Raw genomic sequence first — 20,001 nt, 5'->3', positions numbered from 1 at the left:
TTTATTGCCTTGTTGGGGAGTCGCATGTCCACGCAGATCCTCACTGCGTCGGGCTGCTTGGGCTTGCGTGCAATGACAATGGGAGAGACCCATGGCGTGGGGCCTTCAACCTTCTCAATGATGCCCAAACCTACGAGGTTGTCCAGTTCCCGATCCACCAGATCTCTGAGGTGAAAAGGCACTCGCCGATGCTTTAGCGCCACTGGTTGTATTGACTCATCAATGTGTAGCCGTACAGGCTCACCCACCATCTGTCCAATACCTTCAAACAGGGAGATGTGTTTGGCCAACAACACCTGTATGTTGTCCAGGTATACAGAGTATGCGAATGTCACGATGCCAAGGGCCTCTGCAGCCGCACAGCACAGCAGCGTGTTGTTGCTCACTGGTGTGACGTAGAATCTGGCACGGATGGATGACTCGCCGTATTGAACTCCTGCCCCAAACACACCATCCAGGGGGATGGTCTGGTCGTCTCCAAAGGTGAAGATGCATGCCCTAGGTGAAGCCAGCATTGGCGGGGCCTGCATAGCGTTGTAATGCTGTCTGGCCATCACATTTACTGATGCACCGGTGTCCACTAGCATTGGTATCGAGTCCTCATTGACCAACACGTTACACCTGGGCTGTCTTTTGGAGTGGGTTCTCAGGATCCCCACACTTGTCACAAAAAAAACATTTTCTTCGTCATCCTCTTCCTCCTCACCCTCCTGAGGTGCCCCTTCATCACCCTGGTCCACCTGGGCGACATTAGATGCCCTCTGAGGGCGGAAGAAACCGGCCGGACAGGTCCCCTGGGGACTACCTTCGGAGCTGTAGTCCTGCACATTCTGGCATAATGGTCCGCACCCCCACATCGGCCGCACTTCACTCCCGTGGCTGGGCACTCCGCTTGGTGAGGGAGATCGTATCCGCATTTTAGGCAAGAGTTGTGTCCTGCTTGTGGTCTTGGACCTTGGGTACTCATTGGGCGTCTAGATCCACGGCCTCTGCTGACTGCGCAGACCTCCTTCACCTTGCTGGGGCGCACTCCAGCTTCCATTCGAGTTGCCCGCAGCTTGGGCACTTCATGGCACCTTCCAAGTTCCAGGATGCGGGTAAGAGTGATGCCAGGCTCTCGCAGTATCTGGCGCCGCAGTTTGCCAGAGGCACACCCCTGTATGAGCTGGTTATGAATCATGACTTCTGGGTCGTTCCATGCAAATGGCGCCATCAGTCTGTGCAGCCGCCCATAGAAAACATCAATAGTCTCATCATCCTTTTGTCGCACAGCCCCTATAAGGAAACGTTCATAATCTCCATTTGCCATCGGCAGAAAATGGTTGTGGAGCGCAACCTTCGCTGCCACAAACGACCCATCCACTGGTTGCAGGGACAGAAATATCTCATGCACCACAGGGCCTGCAGAATATAGAAGGGTGGCTAACTTACTGTCATCGCTAGTCTCCATCGTGGCCCTGAAGTACATCTCTAGTCTGTCCATCCACATCTTCCACCTTGGTCCCAGACTTAATGGCGTGCCCGAGATATCAAACTCAGGCATTGATTGTAGGGAGCCAGGTGGCTTGAGCAGAGGTCTTGACGGCAGGATGGGCGGAGGCTGAGGTGCGGGAGCAGGCGGTTGTTGTGCAGCAGCCGCAGCCGCAGCAGCTTGGCTCATGGTGGTAAGCACACAGGCACCCCAAGGATGTCTAAGTGATGGGGCCGCAACTCACCACCAGAAACGACCAACTCCTTCTTCAGTAGATGGTCTCCTGACTCTGTCCACAGGCAGCCTACAGATGGCAATGCTCCTCCGATGTAGCAGGCACATGCAGATCCACAAATTGTAGATTGGGTAAACAGGCAGAAATGGAGGATCCAAAAATTGAGCAGGTTGGGCCCCACAACTTGCATCCAGCAGGCCTCCTTGGGAGTCTCACCCATAAACTCAGTGAAAAACAGTGAAACTGTCAATAAGTCATTATAAAATGACACATGCTGCTTCTAGTGGCTATCCGCCACTGTATCGTGGGCTTGGATGGCTCACTGATGCTTCGTTATGAAGCTGTGATCACCCGAGGCCTATTCAACAAAATGGCCGCCGACCACGTGTGTCTCTCCCTTCTCCGCGGTCTGATTTCGCTTGATGCGCTCACCTCCGATCATCTGCGCATCGAGCGAATTTCGCCGCCTGTCCCAGGGAGTGATCCCACCTTCGTCGCCACTGTTGGCGGTGTACCGCTACCGGCGCCCGTGAGCCCCCCACCCCCGTATGCACAGAGACACGGAGACAAGTTGTTACTCGTGTGGGTTCCCCGGTGGCTCTGACGCCGCCGGGAATGCCCAGTTTATGTATAAGCGGCACGCGACAGAGTGAACGTCACCCCGTCACGTGCGCGCCCTTAAAGGGCCAACGCCACACCCCCACCAATTTATTTCAATTTCCACCACTGGCAGTAATCAACACTTGCAGTATTTATGTAGACTATCAATTCATGCAATGCGCAGTGCCAGTCTAGAGCACAAGCGCTCCAAGGACGTGCATTGCTGCTTATTCGAGCCAATTCTGACAGCAGCACATGCAGGTATTGCCAGTGATGCGTCGTGCATGCACACAGATCACATATTTACTGTGCACGTTAAGAAACGTCTTTACATATAATAGACATGTTTTCTCCTGCATGACTATTTTACTTATTCCGCCACCCTGCTGCAGTCTTACTGTGCATGAAGGCCCATTAACACACATTTAACACATCCAATCTTTGCATATTCTGCATCGCGCATGCATTTTTCCTGAACATTAATGTGATTGTAGTCATTTGTGGAGTCGCAGAAATTACACATACAACAAACGGTTGGGAATTAGGTTATTTCTCTCGTTTACACAAAAGCGTAAACGCGGGAGCTTGCATGAATTCCACGTTTTTTAACTTTGTGAATTATTTTCATTTGATTTCAACACTGACGGATCTTGAGGAATTTGATGTACCTAGCATACAGCTCTAAATGCACTACATTTCGTTGTGCATGTAGTCTACCACCAAAGCTGCTGTGTTACTATAGTTTTGGAACTGAAGTTGAATACAAGCATTTACCATTCCGGCGTGTCCAGTACATTCTGACGCCAAGGCACACCTGTTCAGTGCTTTCGTCTGATTGTCGACAGGGGTCCAGTCAATACAGATACAGATCATTTGCTGACAGACAATTGGCGGGCAGTTGCTGTAGTGGAGCTAGAGCACTTTGCTGCCGGCACGTGCTGAAATCTACTGTAACAGAACACACCCTGCTGACTGGAACTGTTACTGGAAGCGCAGACGTAAGCTAAGTCATTTACCTCACTGCAGGACAATTTATTTGGCCAAAATAACTTGTTGACAGGCCTACCTCTCTCAATCTAAATGAGTGCAAGGCAAAGTGCTAAAGCCTGTCTTTATAGAATAGGCTGTTACCGATCTGACTGTGAAATTAGTTTTTATCTGATAATGTTTTCTTCAAAATGAGATATAAGAACACAAGTAGATGAAGTAGAAATGTATAAAGTTGACTTGTCAATCTATCTGAACCTATTACTACACTCACTTCAGACTCTGCACATTTTCATCCATGAGTTTACCCTCCCAGTGCAAATGTGGAGAGATTAAGTATCACAGAATTGTTTTAGGATTAAGTATCATGGAATTGTTTTATTCACAGGGCATTGCAGAAAACTACTGCACCTTGCTGGTTTAGGTAAAAATAGGAGGCAACATGGAAATAAAAAGTCACCCCAGGAAATGTAAATTAATGCAGCATTTTTTAGATATTGTATTATGTGGTCGAACCATCTGATTTTAATTAGCATGTTGGTAACTGTAGTGACAACAGTATAGTGTGGGCACAGTCAATGTATGAAGATTCAACACTTGCTATGTCAGGAACAACATAATAGGCATCATATTGAAGCCTCATGGATGGTAAACAATTAAAATAGTGCCGTAAATTTGAGCGTGCATATGAAGATGAGACTCATTTAGAGGGCGTCAAGGAGGGATAACGTGGTGTAGGGCCTCTCCAATCTGCTCCTACTTCTTGCATGAATCCTTCAGTAGACTCTGGTTGCCAGAAACAGTGAAGTTTGTTTGCTGTAGTGTTTTTCTGATTAGCAGCCAGCGAGGGACATTCAGGTTGTTACAAACTATCTGATTGACCCTCACTGGGTCCTTACCAGCCCAAAAAGGAACCAGTCACTGCTGCGTCCCTCTGTGTTCCTTTCCCCAGTGGCCGCCATGAAAAGGGAGAAGGGACTACATTTGTCCTGTTCCATGGTGGCCATTTCATTTGTTTTCTTTTTTTTCTATCTTCTTAATGCCCTCCATGGAAAGGGAAAAGGGACAAATAGTCCCTGTCCCTTTCCATGGCGGCCATCTTCTTTGTTTACCTTTTCTTTAACTCTTTTAAATGGCCGCCATGGAAATGGAAAACAGACTTCGTATCCCTTTCCATAGTGGTCATTTTCATTTTTCTTTTTTTCGGTTGTTAAACGCCTGAGCATCTTGCAACTGAAAAAAAGGTGCTATTAGTACCCCGGTCTCACAGGCCGGAGTACTAATAGCAATAAGCCCCTCACTTGGGGGGCATTACAGTAACATGGGCCCTGGGCGTACCTGAAGCAGTAATGCCTCCCCGGTTCAGGGCTTATTGCTTAATTAATGATTCCTGCCTCCTTCTCATGCACCACTCTTATTGGCTGTTTGTGTAAATTTGGCCACGTCATTGAACAGCTTTGTATCTGAAGAATGTACATACTCACCAAAAGCTCATTTTGAACTGAGAATCTTTGATTTGATTTTATTTAGAACGTGTAATGTGCATATCCTTCCAGAACCAAGCAGGGAAACCTGCATCTAGGCACAGATATTCAATTCCTTTGCCCACTTAAAACATGACCACAGAGAAAAAGAATTATTATAACTAGTGAGTTTTCAATATTTTCCAATAAAGAGTAACAGAAGGTGTGTTCCGTAGTTCAACTGGAAGTGCGTTCCAGAGACAGGGAGCCTTGATAGAAAAACATTGATCACTCCAGGAGACACACTGAGAGGGAGGAACAACCAACACATTTTTCCAGGTCGAGCACAGGGAGCAGGATGACTGATAAGACTTAATCTTAGAGACCAGGTAGCTAGGTGCCACTCCTTGAATGCACTTGTATATTAGACACGGTGATCTGAATTCTATCCATTTCCGAACGGGCAGCCAGTGCAGCTTCCTCCAAAACTTGGAAATTGCGTGAACTTTCCTTGCACTTGCGCAATCTGAATGTCACCTGGCCTAGTAAGATCGTCTGTCTTCCCTCTGTTCCGCCTCCCTTGCCTCATCGCGCCTTGAAAACACTTGTGTAACACATTATAAATGCCATATCATATCATATCATTTCATCATATCATCATATCATAAATGGGTACCTTTTTTGGCAGATTGTATACCAATCTGACAGCGGCATTCTGGGCCACCTGCAGCCGATGTACTTGGCTCTCAGGTGCACCCAGAAGAAGAGTGCCACAATAATCAAGTCTGGAGTTTACCATAGTCCCCGCAACCACAGCACAGTCTGATTGAGAAATAAATGGCAAAATCACTTTTAAAAGACTACATTGATAGAAAACAGACTTAAAAACTTCTGAGACAAGGGCATTTCAGCCCAACGATGCCTGCCTTATGCAGCCGAGATTTCTAACCTTGCACGAGAAGGATGTAGCCACATAAAAAATGGCAGGACAAGGAGTGATGTCATGATAATTCATTTTTTGGACCAACACTATAATCTCAGTTTTAGACGGGTTGGGTTGGAGCTTACTCCCAAACATCCAATTTTTAATAGCTGTAGCACAGGCTAAAATACATTATGTGGCTTCTGGTGCAGATTTTAGTCTAAATAGATTTGCATATCATCAGCATAGGAATGATATTTCCATTCAAACCTAGAGAAGATGTCCATTAGTGGCCTGAGATAGACATTACAACAATATCAGAGACAATGATGACCCGTGAGGAACTCCAGATTAAACCAGGAAGTTGTCAGAACAGAAGCCTCCAAGTTTACCTGCTTCTGTCCAACCTTCTAAAAAGGAGGAAAACCACTTCAATGCACCCTCGGAGACCCGGGCAACCTCCGACAACCTGGTCAATAGTTGTTCAAAATCAACCATGTCGAAGGCCGCTGATAGGTCAAGCATGATCAACATGCTCATGTCACCTTGATCAGCAGCCCTTAGGATGTCATCCCACACAGCCACCAGAGCTGTCTAGGTCCCATGACCAGGTCTGAAACCGGACTGGAAGTTATCAAGAATGTTTTTTTCCAGATAGCTCTGCAGCTGTGTGCTTACGATTTTCTCCAAGATCTTGGAGGGCCAAAGCAAGCTGGCAATTGGACGATAATTTGCCAGAACCTTCAGGCACAGTGTTGATTTCTTTCGCAATGTTGTAAGGAATGAATATTTTAAATTCTTGAGGTACATTTCCATGTGCAAATGCTTCATTCACAAACTCTGTCATAAAGTGTTTGAGAGATGAGGCGTGTTGTACAACAAGGTAAGCTGGAATTGGATTGTAGTCATGGTTCGTTGGCTCACGTTTTTGAATCAGGACCTCAATATCATCTGGACTGACAGGTAAAAATGAGAAACTTGGCGCTAGGGGAATAGACCTGGCAGGAGAATACTGATGCTGAGACTGGCTAAAAGTTGGTACAGGGACTGAACATGAAGCAACGTTTGTATGGATGGCATTGATTATATCATTAAAAAAGTATTGAACTCATTTTGCCAGAGTTCAAGAGGGAGGTAGTCTAAATGGTGCACATACCGGTGATATTACATTTTTAATTGGAGGGAATAGCTCCTTATGTGGATTCTGTGAAGAGTTGATTTGTTTTTGAAGGAACTGGGACTTTGCCAGTACAATTCTTTGTTATATGCTGCAATTGCAAGTTTGGTATTTGGACGTGCAGGTAAATCCCTGGTTTTCAGGAAGGTTGTCTCTTTTTTATGATACATTTGCTTTAACTCTTTTAAAGAGTCTGAAAGGATTATTATTATTTCCCCTTTGTTTTCTTGCTTTCAAAGGTTCCCGTGCACTGCAGCACTTCTTCAAGACAATCATATTATTCACAATTACTATCAATAGAGAGAGGTATTAACTCTGCAATTAGTTGAATTGCTGTAATGGCCTCAATATCATTTTTTTATTACGAGAAAGGATGACAGTTGTTGGAATTACCTTCGAAGGACCAACAGAATCAATAGAAATAGAGACTACCACAACAAATTGGTCTGACCATGTAACAGCCATATTTTTCTGGTGCTTTACATTCAACCCTCTGGTCAAAACAATATCGCGGCAAGGCCATAGTTTATCAGAGGCTAAAGTGTTTAACAAAGATAAAGCATGATCCAGCAACATTTCACTTAACTTCAACCAATCAGTGTTATTAGAATCGTTACACCAAACATTAAAATCCCTGAGTAGCATCTGTCTTGCATTGCAGAGCTTCTGAGGCAACGTACAATTCAAGATTCTCAAGGAAGGATCCAATAGGGCCTGGCGGGTGGTAGCATAAAAGTACCCGCATGGACTCGTTTGCTGAGATAGATAAAATGCATGCAAAAACCTGGGATTGCTCATCCCATTTTAAACCCTGAAACTTCGATATTACAAAAGCCGATCTAAAATGATTGCAATCCCCCCTTTTAAATTTGCTATTTTCACATTTTATTGAGAAGGCAGGAGGAACAAGTAAATGAACATATGAGATAGAATTTTCCAGAAACCACGTTTCCTGTAATGAAAAGGCAGTCTAAATTTAGTGTACTAATCAAGTCTTTCAATGCCACTGCATTCTTGATAGCAGACCTATCATTGATTAATGCTCCTTGCAAACAAGGATTGCAGTTGTTACCAGTAACACCTTCAATTGTGTGTATTGTATCCCTGGATTTTATGATACGCAACTGTCTAACTTTATTCAAGGCACGTAAATGTATGTATCCCAAAGATACCCCAGCTGCACCAAGAATTTGCGAGCATACACGATTGGCAAATGTGGTGAAACCATGTTAAATTTACAAAACTAGGGCCAGTCAGAATCAATAACTACACCCCGACTTGCCACCACAGTACTAACCATATTAAGAACTACTTCATCGAGCAGTCGTTCCCACCGACTGTCGATCACCCTGAACAGGCGAAACAGGCTTTGCGTCAGCGCTTTGCACTGACGTGGCTGGTTTTGGCCTGTCGCTCTCGGGCTCTGTCAGATATGTGCACGAGCGCTGTTCCTTATGGGGATTGGAGTCAAGGTCGACACAATTCATGCGAGGCTAGCCCCCCACCATCTGTAGCACTCTTCAGTCTAAGTGGAACACTTATATTACACATACAAAATGCGTTTCCTCTTAAAATAAAAAGCCAAAGATTTTCCCACACTATTTTTTAAAATCTTTGCCATTTGTAAATAAAAACTGTGTTTTAGAAAATGTCCAAATGTCCAATTATTTGAAAAACACATTTTAAAATGTAACATATTTTTGTAAAACTTTTCATATTGAATACATTTGAATTAACATGTTCTTTTTTTTAAATCATCTTAATATATTTTTAACATTTGTATTAAGTAGGGTCATTGTGTTTAAACATTTAATTATTACATTCCAACCACTTAAAACACACTAAATGACAGTGTGTGTCTCTCAATATCTATTACACATGTAAACAGTATTTTAAACATTTTGAAACTAATATTAAGTTTTCAGAATAATAGATAATATTCACATACAAGCAAAAACATGAATTCACAATGAAACGTGTTGCAGGCAAAAATTCATGAACAAGGTTTTGACTAATTCAGACTGCCCATACACAATAATACCCAATCACAACTCTAGGAAGTCTCCTCTTTGCTTAATTCAACTTAATAAATATATGGGAAGATCCATCATTTAAAAAAGTCAACACATTCAAGATATGGTATACTGTCAAACATTGGACATTTACACTCTAAAATACAAATACAATGTATCTTAAACTTCATGTCATGTTATCCAAAATACAAACATTGCATATGGAGTGATAGAAGAATCACAACTCACAATTACTTTCTTCATCCCTAAATTCATGTCCTGGGCATATATTGGAATAAGAATCCATATGTAATTGATCCATCCACTTTCAAGAACAGAGCAACAGCAATACACAAATCCAGTTGTCTTGAAAATATCAGCATTTCAACAGCATGAGATCTTATACACACACCTATTACTACACCCAGGAAGCTATTACAAAGTTTAGGCGGGACAAAGGGAAATGCCACAAAACATGAAGCATATAATGTAACGGCCCGAGAAGCAGACACATGCAATTGCTAATCGTATGGATTAGAAAGGCAGGCTCTGCTATTCTCTTCTATGGAAGGAATCAGTAAGTACCCAAGCGGGGCAGTTTGGCTGTAGCTGAGGGTGTTTCCTGACCTGCTGGGCTTGTTGTCCATGCCTGCTGTTCGCGGTTAGCGTGCCAGAGCCTGAGCAGAAATCAACACTCAAGTCGCGCTGTTTGGCTGTAGCTGAGGGGCACCATGCCCAAAGATGAACTTCAAGAAGTACTGCTGGAGCAACATATCAGGCATTTGTGTCAAGTAAGCACAACAGAGAAGTGGGATTTTCATCTGACTTTAACAGAAGCGGTTACTTCATGCCCATATCACCTTCAAGTCACTACTTTCACGAACTGGAACACTGGAGGTCTGGCAGAAATATGTGAGGCTACTGTAAGTCTTGTAGATGGATGTAATGGGCATCCACAACACTTTATATTTGATGAGACAGTCTCCAGGCTTGCAATCTCTATTGTGATATTGCAACAAAATGAGTTTAATTGCACCACATAAGACCCATTTGGGAGCATGTGCAATTGATTTAGAAAAATCTCAGTTCCTTGAACATGCGTATCATAGCCTGCCACCTGGGCTGTGTGTTCAGAAGAATGGGCTTTGGTTTCATCTTGCCTCAATATGTGCACATATCCATAACAATCTATGAAAGGTGTGCAGTCATATTTTGGGGTTTCCATGTATATTGCAGGCGTTGTTCTATGGATCAATATATGTTGTGTGCACCCAAGCTTGTGTTTGATGAAACCAAGGAAATCGGAAGGTGGGCACCACCGTGGGTATAACATATAAAGCTGCTTATGGCAATTCAGTCATTATATCAGGAGCACTGCAGTTAAACAGTAGACACTCAGGGTAAGAAACATAATGTAAGAGATTCCAGAACCGTATTCAAGAAAGCAGCATGCTCACACTCATAGCTCAAATGAGCTTCGAAAACATAACTATGTAAGTCATGGTACATTCATTTGAAAAGAAAAATGATAAACATCACTCTAGAATGTTGTGGTCAGATATTTAACTTGAAGAGCTCATTCAAGGAGAACAGACACAGTGATGAGTAGATCTGCTAATGCATTTCGGGCTCTAGTCTGTCATCCGGGCAATATGCACCACTGTCAATAACCTCTCATTCAAGAGCGCGAGGGATACTCTTCCTCCAAACAAGTAGCGTGCCGACTCATTGGCATACTAGGAGGTAGGTCAGTAGGTTAGTAGAAGTCTCTGTCGTTTCTTCTGGGGTAACCGTCTGCACTTCCATCCGTGTAGTCTACGTAATTAAAGAAATTGAAGTCAATGCATTTTAAAAATACGGTAAAGTGCAGATAATATAATTAACGGGTGACAAAAAGGATATCAGTGCTAGGAATTGCTTGTGTATCAAAAAATTCAGAATATTATCAAGCTCAAAGTCTAACATTCAAAGACACGTGGAAACTCCATGATAATTATAAATATGACAATAAAAAGATATTATCTTGAAAACAAGTGTGCATGGTATAATCACAGTAGGAATCAGGACAGATGGTGTACAGGGTTAAATTGCACTAATAAACAACTATGAAATGCAGTGAAAAAATATTTGCTAAAGGGACGTTATGGTTACAAGTAAAAATGGAAAACCACTGAAATTCGCCAGTTATGGTACGCTAAGCAACCATAACTCGTGCCACCACTGTGCACTGCAAAGACTAACACCCAGGACATCAAAGATGGCATCACAAATGGCATTGATGACATCACGGATGACATCACATATCTAGGCCACTTGTTTTTGTTCACTGACAGTCAAAATATGAAACTTCAAAAGGTGCTATATATATATGTAGACGTTAACCTTGTTGTATGGTTGTAAAGTACTTTCCTTAGGGTTTGGTCTCAGCATATGGTGCACATACACGGGGCAATAAGCACGCCTCAAACACACAATTCATTTGTATACATGAAGATGAACTTTAATGTTATTGACATTTTCTGGTGATGTTGTTTCTTTCTTCCTTACTTTAGTTTGCCTGTATGCGCCTCTGATTTGTATGCATTGTAGGTCTTCATTTGAATTGTTTGTACTAACACAAGTGTGTCGTAAGTCTTGAATTGTTAGCTATTTATTCCATGTTTAACATTACTCAAAACCCTGATAAAGTAGCATTCATTATTTTACCATCCAAAATTACCAGATTAAAAATAATGTACTTCTTTGGTGCATGCTGCAGCCATTGCCTATGTGTATGTGTGATAAGGTTGCTGTATTAACAACAAAACTCCAATAAAGTGTTACAGTGTTTTGTTTAGATAAGTACATTATTTAATACATTAAGTAGTTCATGCTAGGTATCCCGACAACCCCTCACATTGTGTTGCCAACATTATAAACACAACCCCTTGTAGGGACTTCTCATCAAAATGTATGTTATATTTGTTGTCATCAGTGATGTCATCAATGACATTTGTGATGTAATTTTTCTATCTATCTAGATTTTTCTATTGTGCCACTAACCCAAAGGCCTCAGGGCACTCACAAGAGGAATCACATGCAAGACAATGGGCCTCATTACAGGGTTGGAGGTAAGGGAAAAACGATGCCGTACTGGCATCGTTTACCACTCCGGCCCATATGACCCACCAACCCGCTATTAGCGGTACCGTAAATAACGGTGCCGCTAATAGCACCATGGGCGCGGGCACGCAACCTCACATGTCGGCAATAGCGGCATGGCGTAAACAGGAGCTGAACACAAGTAATGCGGATATGCTAATAACGGCCTACAGAAGACAGAAAAGTACCTTACCGGCATGGAGAAAATACCAGCATCGCGGACCACCCGTAAACGGCCATGTGCAGTGTTCCCAACTGCCACAGGTGCACACAAACATCACAGGTGGAGGCAATATAGACTGGGCCAGCACAAAAGGAGCACACCCCACCCCTTCCCACACCCAGTCACACACAAAAATGATTCCAATACTAGTAGCAATGCTGGGGCTGGAGGACATGATTGCAGTGGAACTCCAGAACCAACAACAACAACAGCAGGCAGCACAGAGGAGACGCAGGAGGAGAAGGAGGGTGAGGCAGGCACAGCCTGCACCACCATTGCAGGCAGTTGTACCACACAGGTAGCCCCCAATCCCTCGAATCAGAGCCAATCCATTCAGCCTAACCCCTGAGTAGATCCACACCCTGTACCGTCTGGACCGGGACACCAACACCACCCATTGTGGACATGATACATAACGACATTGCCAGCCTCATGGACATCCGTACAGCCATCCCCCCTTTACTGAAGGTGGTGTCTGTGCTCCACTTCCTGGCCACAGGCACCTACCCGCACACAGTACGATGCACAGCATATCACAACCATTATTCTCACGGACGCTGAACCAAGTGCTCGATGCCCTCCTGAAGCACACAGGCGACCACATTTTCCTACCACAGACAGCCCAGGAGATCTCCAACACCAAAGTTGGTTTCCATTCACTGACCGGCATCCCTGGTTGCATTGGCACCATCGACTGCACCCATGTCGAATTGGTGGTCCCACATGCCATGGAGGCAGTGTACCGCAACCGTAAGTTATACCACTCCATCAACGTGCAAATGGAATGTGACTCAAACAAGATCATCACACATTGTTATGCCCGATTTCCCGAATCAACCCATGATTCAATGGTCATGCGGAACTCCACGATACCATGCTACATGGAGCGACACGCAGGGCACGCAGGGCACAGATCCTGGCTACTCGGTGAGTTGCATGTCAGGCTCATGGCATCGCGATGCGGGTAGGTGATTGGGGGGAGAAATGCATACTTCACCTGGCTGAGATGGGGGGGAGAGATGCATACTTCACCTGGCTGAGATGGGGGGAGAGATGCATACTTCACATGGCTGAGATGGGGGGGAGATGCATACTTCACCTGGCTGAGATGGGGGGGAGGAGATGCATACTTCACCTGGCTGAGGATATGTGGGTGCAAACAGGAAATAAATGCATGCTATGGCGTCATTGATACAGGTCCCATATGATGTGATCACTTACACATAACCATTGTTGCACACATGCAGGTGATGCAGGCTATCCCTTGAAGAGGTGACTCCTTACCGTAGTCCGGAACCCGCAGAACAGGCACGAAGAGGACTACAATTGTGCGCATACACGTACCCGTGTGGTGATTGAGCAGACATTTGGCCTTTTGAAGGCACGGTTTCGCTGCCTCAGCAGGTCTGGTGGGGCACTCCTGTACGGGCATGAGAAGGTGGGCGTGATCGTTGTGGCATGTGTCATGCTACACAATATGTGCATCAGACGGAATTTGCCTCTTCCCCCTGACACTGAACTGCAACCACCTGACCATGAGGATGAGGAGGGTGGAGATGGGGCTGCACTTCAGGGAGGCAGTGATGCACAGGAGGGATGTGCCGTGCGTCAGACTTTGATTAACCAATGTTTCTAGTGCACATGGATGTGGAGTGTGACATGGAGATGGGACTCAGGGCACTGGGTGTGTCATGGACATGGACACTGTAGACTGTTCACCAATAAAGCACACGTACACAATAAGCAATGTCCGCTCATGTGAATTCTGATTTCACAACAGGTATATTGAAGAAATATAACATATTAAGTGCACAAGCCCTCCACCCCACACACCCTCTCCCCCTACCCCTCCCCCTCAACTTGCCCACACACCCTCTCCTCCCTCCCCCTCCCCCTCAACTTCCCCACACACCCTCTCCCTCCTCCACTTCCCCCCTCTCATTCCCTACACACCCTCTCCACCCTCCCTCTCCCCCCTCAACTTCCCCACACATGGTGTGCACTTGCATGCAGCATTAGTCTTCAGGAGTTCGGAATAGCAGGCTGCATCTACACCCCTTTTCCACTGGCAGCATCGGGTGGACCTCTGTCTGACCTGCGCAAATTCTGCCCAGACCTATGCAGGGGGCTGGTCTGTCTGGAGCTGGCATTTGAGGAGGTGCCTGGTTGTTCAACTACCTGTGTGGGACGCAGGGCCTCCAATGCTGCCACCATTTGGGTGAGGTCCTGCCTCACAGCCGCCAATTCACCACATATGTCTTTGAAAGTGGACTCAATGGCGGATTTGAGGGATGCTGCGCATTCCCTGATTTCCTCCTTTGCCTGGCCACATTCGGTGATGTGCTGGGTCATGAGCCCTGTCAGCTCCTCCTGGCGCTGTTGTATTGCCCTGATCCCCTCCTGCCTGTCCCGGACACTGGCGGATGTTGACGGTGCATGTGGAATAGTTGGGGCCTCATGCATGCTCCCCGTGGGGCTGAAGCTCCCTGGCCATGATTCCACCACAGACAGTTCATGGCTGCTGGCATACTGATTGATGGGTGGGTAGAGTTGGGGTGACTGCTGGGGGCCTATAGCAGTAGGTGTTCCGGGTGTCGGAGTGTGTTGTTCATCATCTGACACAGCTGCTGTATCAGCTGTCTCCCCGACAGTACTGCTTGCAGTGGATACCGTGCCTTCAGCCACTGGCTCCTGTGTGGATCTGGCTGGTGTGGGTGCTGTGGTGGTGTCCCTAATGCACATTTGTGCTGTAGGTTCCTGGGTTGGGTTGGGCTTGCGCAGTAGTCCAGGTTGCCCTCTTTCCCTGGATGTTGAGGGACAGTTTGCTCCCTCCATACCCCTGGACTTCTTGGCTGGTGTCGCATCATCCTCCCTGGGGTCCTGATCTTCACTCTCAGATTGTGTGCCTGTGGGGGACCAAGAGAGGGAGAGCATTAGTGATGGGTCTACATGCATCAGGCATGCATTGGGGTAGCTGCATTTCTATGGAATGGCAGGTAATTGGCGTTGGGGTAGTGACATACAGGTTGCTTTCCTTTTGGGTGGGTCATGCAGGGATGCGTCTGGGATGAAACATATATGGGGTGCATCATGCATGTGGACAAGATGGTGCTGTGCACTGCCTGTAGGAAGTCTTGCGAACATGTGTCTGGTGGACCCTGCTTTGAATCATTGCACTGTCAGTTCATGGGGACATCATCGTGTTATTCTTTACAGTGGTTCATTTGGGACACCTACCTGCATCAGCCGATGACGGGGCTCCACGCTCCATATCCCCCACTCCCTCAATTGCCTCCATCCCGATGGTGCTCGCACAGGTCTCTTCCCAGCGAGTCATCTTTATGGGGGAGGCAGCACCACCACCTGTTGCCATCCCCTGGCTACGGTTAGCAGAGATGATGTTACAGACACGTAAGCGCAGGTCGTCCCAGCGCTTCAGGACATCTTTCACTGTGCGCGGGGTGGTGCCAACGGCACTCACTTTCTGCGCCACCTCCGCCCATATTTCTTTTTTCTGCATCAGTGCAGGTTGCCGCATGTCATTGGAAAAGACAAAATCCCCATTTTCTGCCAAGGAATCTGCCAGCATGTTGAGCTCTTCTTCTGAGAAGCGCTCCTTGCGCAAGCGCGCAGCACCTTTTTTTAGTGCCTTGGGCATTGTAATATGCTGCAAATTAATGTTGGAACAGGTGTGGTGGTGATATGGGTCCTGGTTACAGAGGATGGCAATGGATTGTGTTTTTAAAGATGGCCGCCGTGCTATTTCCCGTACCTGTGCGGTAACGCTACTTCCGGTTCCGCTTATTTGAGGTGACCGCTATTAGTGGTGACTGCTACTAGCGGTCACCGCTGATAGCGGTAAGCGCTATTGCCGGAGGCATGGATGGCGGTGGAGCTATCTGCGCTTCGCACAATGCCGGTAAGGGTGATTTTTCGGCCTTTAACGGCAGGGCGGTAAGGTCGTTATCGGCAAGGCGCAAAGCTTGTGCCCGCGTACTCGTAATAGCCCTCTAATAGCGGACTTGGAGCAACACGGACACGTATTTGTGCCATGACGGTAAGGGCAGTTACTTACCTCCAAACTCGTAATGACCCCCAATGGGTTTTTATCAGTGCAACTTTACCATAACGTCCCTCTAAAAAGGTTTGTTCACAGAAGTTCATGGGTTTTTACCAGTGCACATTGAATTTGCTACAAGTTCCTTATAACATACTCACCCGCAATGTAGCAGCTGTAGAGTCCGCGGACATCGGGTAGCATTCAGGTAGCATCAGATAGCATTCACAAAGCCCAGAAGCGCAGGGCAGAACAAAAAATGTTCTACCCTCCAACCAACAAACACATATTCATACATCAACATTACTTATATTTACTAAACCTAAATGGAACTTTTTGTACAAAATCAACATTTAAAAATGTACGCATTATTGTTTCATTTAGCACACACTATAATGGAATGCACCAAGCACAAACCATAACTGTACACCTTATATTATCACTTCAGTATGTCATACAGACTCACTTTCACCAGGCACTCATTCCAAAACAACCTCTTACGGAATAGTAAGTACACTGTATTTATTTCTGTATTATTACCATTCATTATATAAACTTTCTTATAAGCAAAAAACACAATTTTCACAATTGTTTTATTTTCACAGAAATTGTATTGTATTGTATTTGTCATTTATATAGCACTGTTTCCCTATTTGTATGGCCTCAATGTGCTTTGGGGTTGGAGCACCCTCAGTGAGCGTAGTCCATGTGTAGGAGGTTCTAAGAGTTTAAATTAAAAAATGCATGTGTGCATTTTCCCATGTTAGGACTTAGGTGGGCTGGCTAGGCTCCAGGAAGCCACCCAGAGGCCAGGCACGCGGGTAGCTGCTGTTGGTGGTTTAGGATAGAGTGCTACTACTGAAGATTCGATGTGTGCCCAGCAAGACCGAATTTCTTTTCGTAGGTTATCGCTGTATACTAATGGTAGATGTGTTGAGGTACGTCAGGGGTTTCAGTGTGGATGGCTATGTGAGCTGCTAGGCCAGAATAGCATAGTCATAGCTGCATTCTAGGATGCATGGATGGGTGGCCGTGCCTGCGGCCTGTGTCCACAGATGTGGTGTAAGGTATACGTACCATGCTCTTGGATAGAGTTTGACTGCAATGTTCTTTTTCCTGGTTCAATGCAATTGTTTGGTCTCACTATTCGTGGTCTCCCTGGAACAAAGTCTCTGATTCCCAGAAATGGCAAACACACTTGAGAAATGAGTGATGATAACATCTCTAATGGTAAACAATGCATCTTTTAATATGAACAAATAATGTAATTTGTACAGTACTCAGTCAAATAGTAATATATTCTCTTCCTACAGAACATACTTCACATGAAGAAACCACACCCCAAATTAATTATGAAGAATCCCAAGAATCACAAAGACAATCTCTGTCCCCAACTGTACATAATGAAATCATGATCTTGGCCCTCATTACGATACCGGCGCTAAACCATGGCGCTATTAGCACCATGGTTGGTGCCGGTATCGTAACGTGTCCGCCATGGTGAAATGGGGAAATACCGCCCCATTCCAAGGTTGGCGGGGCGGTAATTCCCCATTTCCCCATGGCCCTTCCCCATTCCCATTTTTGCCCCATAGGGCATAATGGGAATGGCGAAGGCGCTAAGTACGGTACCTCAAATTGCGGTACCATACTTACCGCGAAGATCCCTTGGCGGGTCCCTACTTTAACGGCTGGTCTAGACCAGCCATTAAGGTTGGGTCCTGCAAAAGCGACCTCGTAATTAGGCGCTAATGGGTTAACGGTGCCGCAGCCTTTTACGGCACCGTTAACCCATTAGCGCCAGGGTCGTAATGAGGCCCATTGTCTGCAAAATTGGATGAACTTGGTAATTTGTATTTGTATTTTGTATTTGTATTTTGTATTTATTTTATTTATAAAGCGCAGCCAGGCCCGGGGGAATAAGGGCGCGTAAATGTGGAGCTGGTTACAAGGAACAGTTAAATGAGTTACGTTACAGTTACATTTGCAGGAAGGTTACAGTTACATAAGTGTGCAATAACAACAATACAGACAACCAGGTTCCAAAAATGGTTACAGGTAGGAGCTGGCGTCGTAAACAAGTGCATATTCCGAGTGATTGGTCATGTTCAGTAGGTTAAGGTTTAAGCTGTCATGAGTCCATGTTATGGAGCCAACACTTCGTGCTATATTTGAATCGGTTAAATGATGGTTCTGCACGTAGATGTGGGGGGATGGTGTTCCATAGTTTAGAAGCTTGTACCGGGAAGCTAGCTCCACCCGAATTGTGGAGTTTAAATCTCGGGGTGGTCAAGGTGTTAGTTTGGGCTGCTCTAAGAGGTCTCGAGGCAGAGTGTGGTGTAAAATGGTTAGTGAGGTATGCTGGAGCAAGGTTAGCTCTAGCTTTGTGTGTGAGGGCAAGCGTTTTCAGGGATATTCTGTGCTTGACTGGGAGCCAATGCAGGTTACGTCTGGTCTCAGATATGTGTGCTTTTTTGGGGATGTTAAGGGCAGCTCTGATTGCATTATTTTGGACTACTTGTAATTTATTGATATTTTTGTGGCTAGTGCCCAAGTAAAGGGCGTTACAGTAGTCTATTTTGGAGAGGACTAAAGCTCTCGCGAGAGTGATACAGTTGGGAGCGGATAAGAATGGTCTACATGCTGTAATAAGCTTGCAAGTGTAGGCAGCTGATGCCGCTACTGCGTTAGTTTGTTTAGAGAAGGATAAGGTAGCATCGATGTAAATACCAAGAGTTTTAGTATTGTTGGAGACTGAAATGAGGTTGCCATCTATGGTAAAGGCTTTGAAGGAAGGATTGAGATTTTTAAGTTTGGCGGGAGTGCCCAGGATGATCAACTCAGTTTTATCGTCATTGAGACACAAGCCATGGTGTGCCATCCATGCTTGTATAACTGAGTAGATTTCATTGAGGGTTGTGCTGTCAGTTTCATAGTCACCCGTGATAGGAAAGAGTATCTGGGTGTCGTCCGCATAGTTGGTATACGTAACACCCAGATAGTCTAGGATATCGAAGAGGGGTTTCGTGAATATATTATAAAGTGTCAGGGACACGCAGGAGCCTTGCGGGACACCACAGGGTACTGGGGCAGGCTCGGCGGAATCTGTGGGAGAGAAGACCCTCATGGTTCTGTTCGCCAGGAAGGAGCTGATCCATGCCGTGGCTGCATCTGAAAAGTGGGCTGCAGATTTCAGGTGTTGACAGAGTGTTTGATGGTTAACCAAATCAAACGCTGCTGACAGGTCAAGCAGCAGAAGGAGTGCTAGTTTGCCTTGGTCTTTCAAGGTTTGGATCTGGGTGGTGAGGTCAATAAGTGCGGTTTCCGTAACGTGTCTTGGTCGGAAGCCTGATTGCCTGAGCCCTAGGAGATTATTAGCTTCTAGATAATCCTGTATTTGTAGATAGGCTGCTCTGTCCAGTATTTTTAATAGGAATGGTACTGTCGTTATTGGTCTGTAGTTAGACGGGTTGGCTGGGTCAAGCGTAGGTTTTTTGAGGAGTGGAATGACCAAGGCGTCTTTAAGATTGTCAGGGACTATTCCGGATGTGAAAGAGGCATTTATGAAGTTGGTGATGAATGGCGCCAGATCGTGTGCTGCTGCTTTAACAATCGGTGCGGGGCAGGCATCCCCTTGGCAGTTTGAAGGTTTTAGTTTCTTGATGATGTTTTCTACTTCCCATGTTGAGAGGGGTGAGAAGCTGAAAGGTTTA

The 20,001-nt window shown here is 45.5% G+C and overlaps 1 protein-coding gene across 1 annotated transcript; it reads right to left on the bottom strand.

Annotated features, from left to right (window-relative positions):
- Positions 1-14,280: 14,280 nt before the first annotated feature.
- On the bottom strand, positions 14,281-15,889 carry LOC138525942 (nuclear apoptosis-inducing factor 1-like). The gene is made up of 2 exons (XM_069636240.1): positions 15,547-15,889; positions 14,281-15,137 (listed from the first exon to the last, which is right to left on the bottom strand). The coding sequence occupies exons 1-2, from the start codon at positions 15,887-15,889 to the stop codon at positions 14,281-14,283; spliced, it is 1,200 nt and encodes a 399-aa protein (XP_069492341.1).
- Positions 15,890-20,001: the final 4,112 nt, after the last annotated feature.

This window comes from Ambystoma mexicanum, chromosome 7p, assembly GCF_040938575.1.
Source record: "Ambystoma mexicanum isolate Mex_15411 chromosome 7p, UKY_AmexF1_1, whole genome shotgun sequence".
Lineage (NCBI taxonomy): Eukaryota > Metazoa > Chordata > Amphibia > Caudata > Ambystomatidae > Ambystoma > Ambystoma mexicanum.
This window is presented reverse-complemented; position numbering and strand designations above follow the sequence as displayed.

What these genes read in the sequence shown, in the direction of transcription:
- LOC138525942 (XM_069636240.1), bottom strand. Translation starts at nt 15,889, where the DNA reads ATGCCCAAGGCACTAAAAAAAGGTGCTGCGCGCTTGCGCAAGGAGCGC. An exon ending in GACTCGCTGGGAAGAGACCT is followed by an intron (nt 15,138 to 15,546) that starts GTGCGAGCACCA and finishes GGTCCCCCACAG; the next exon opens with GCACACAATCTGAGAGTGAA.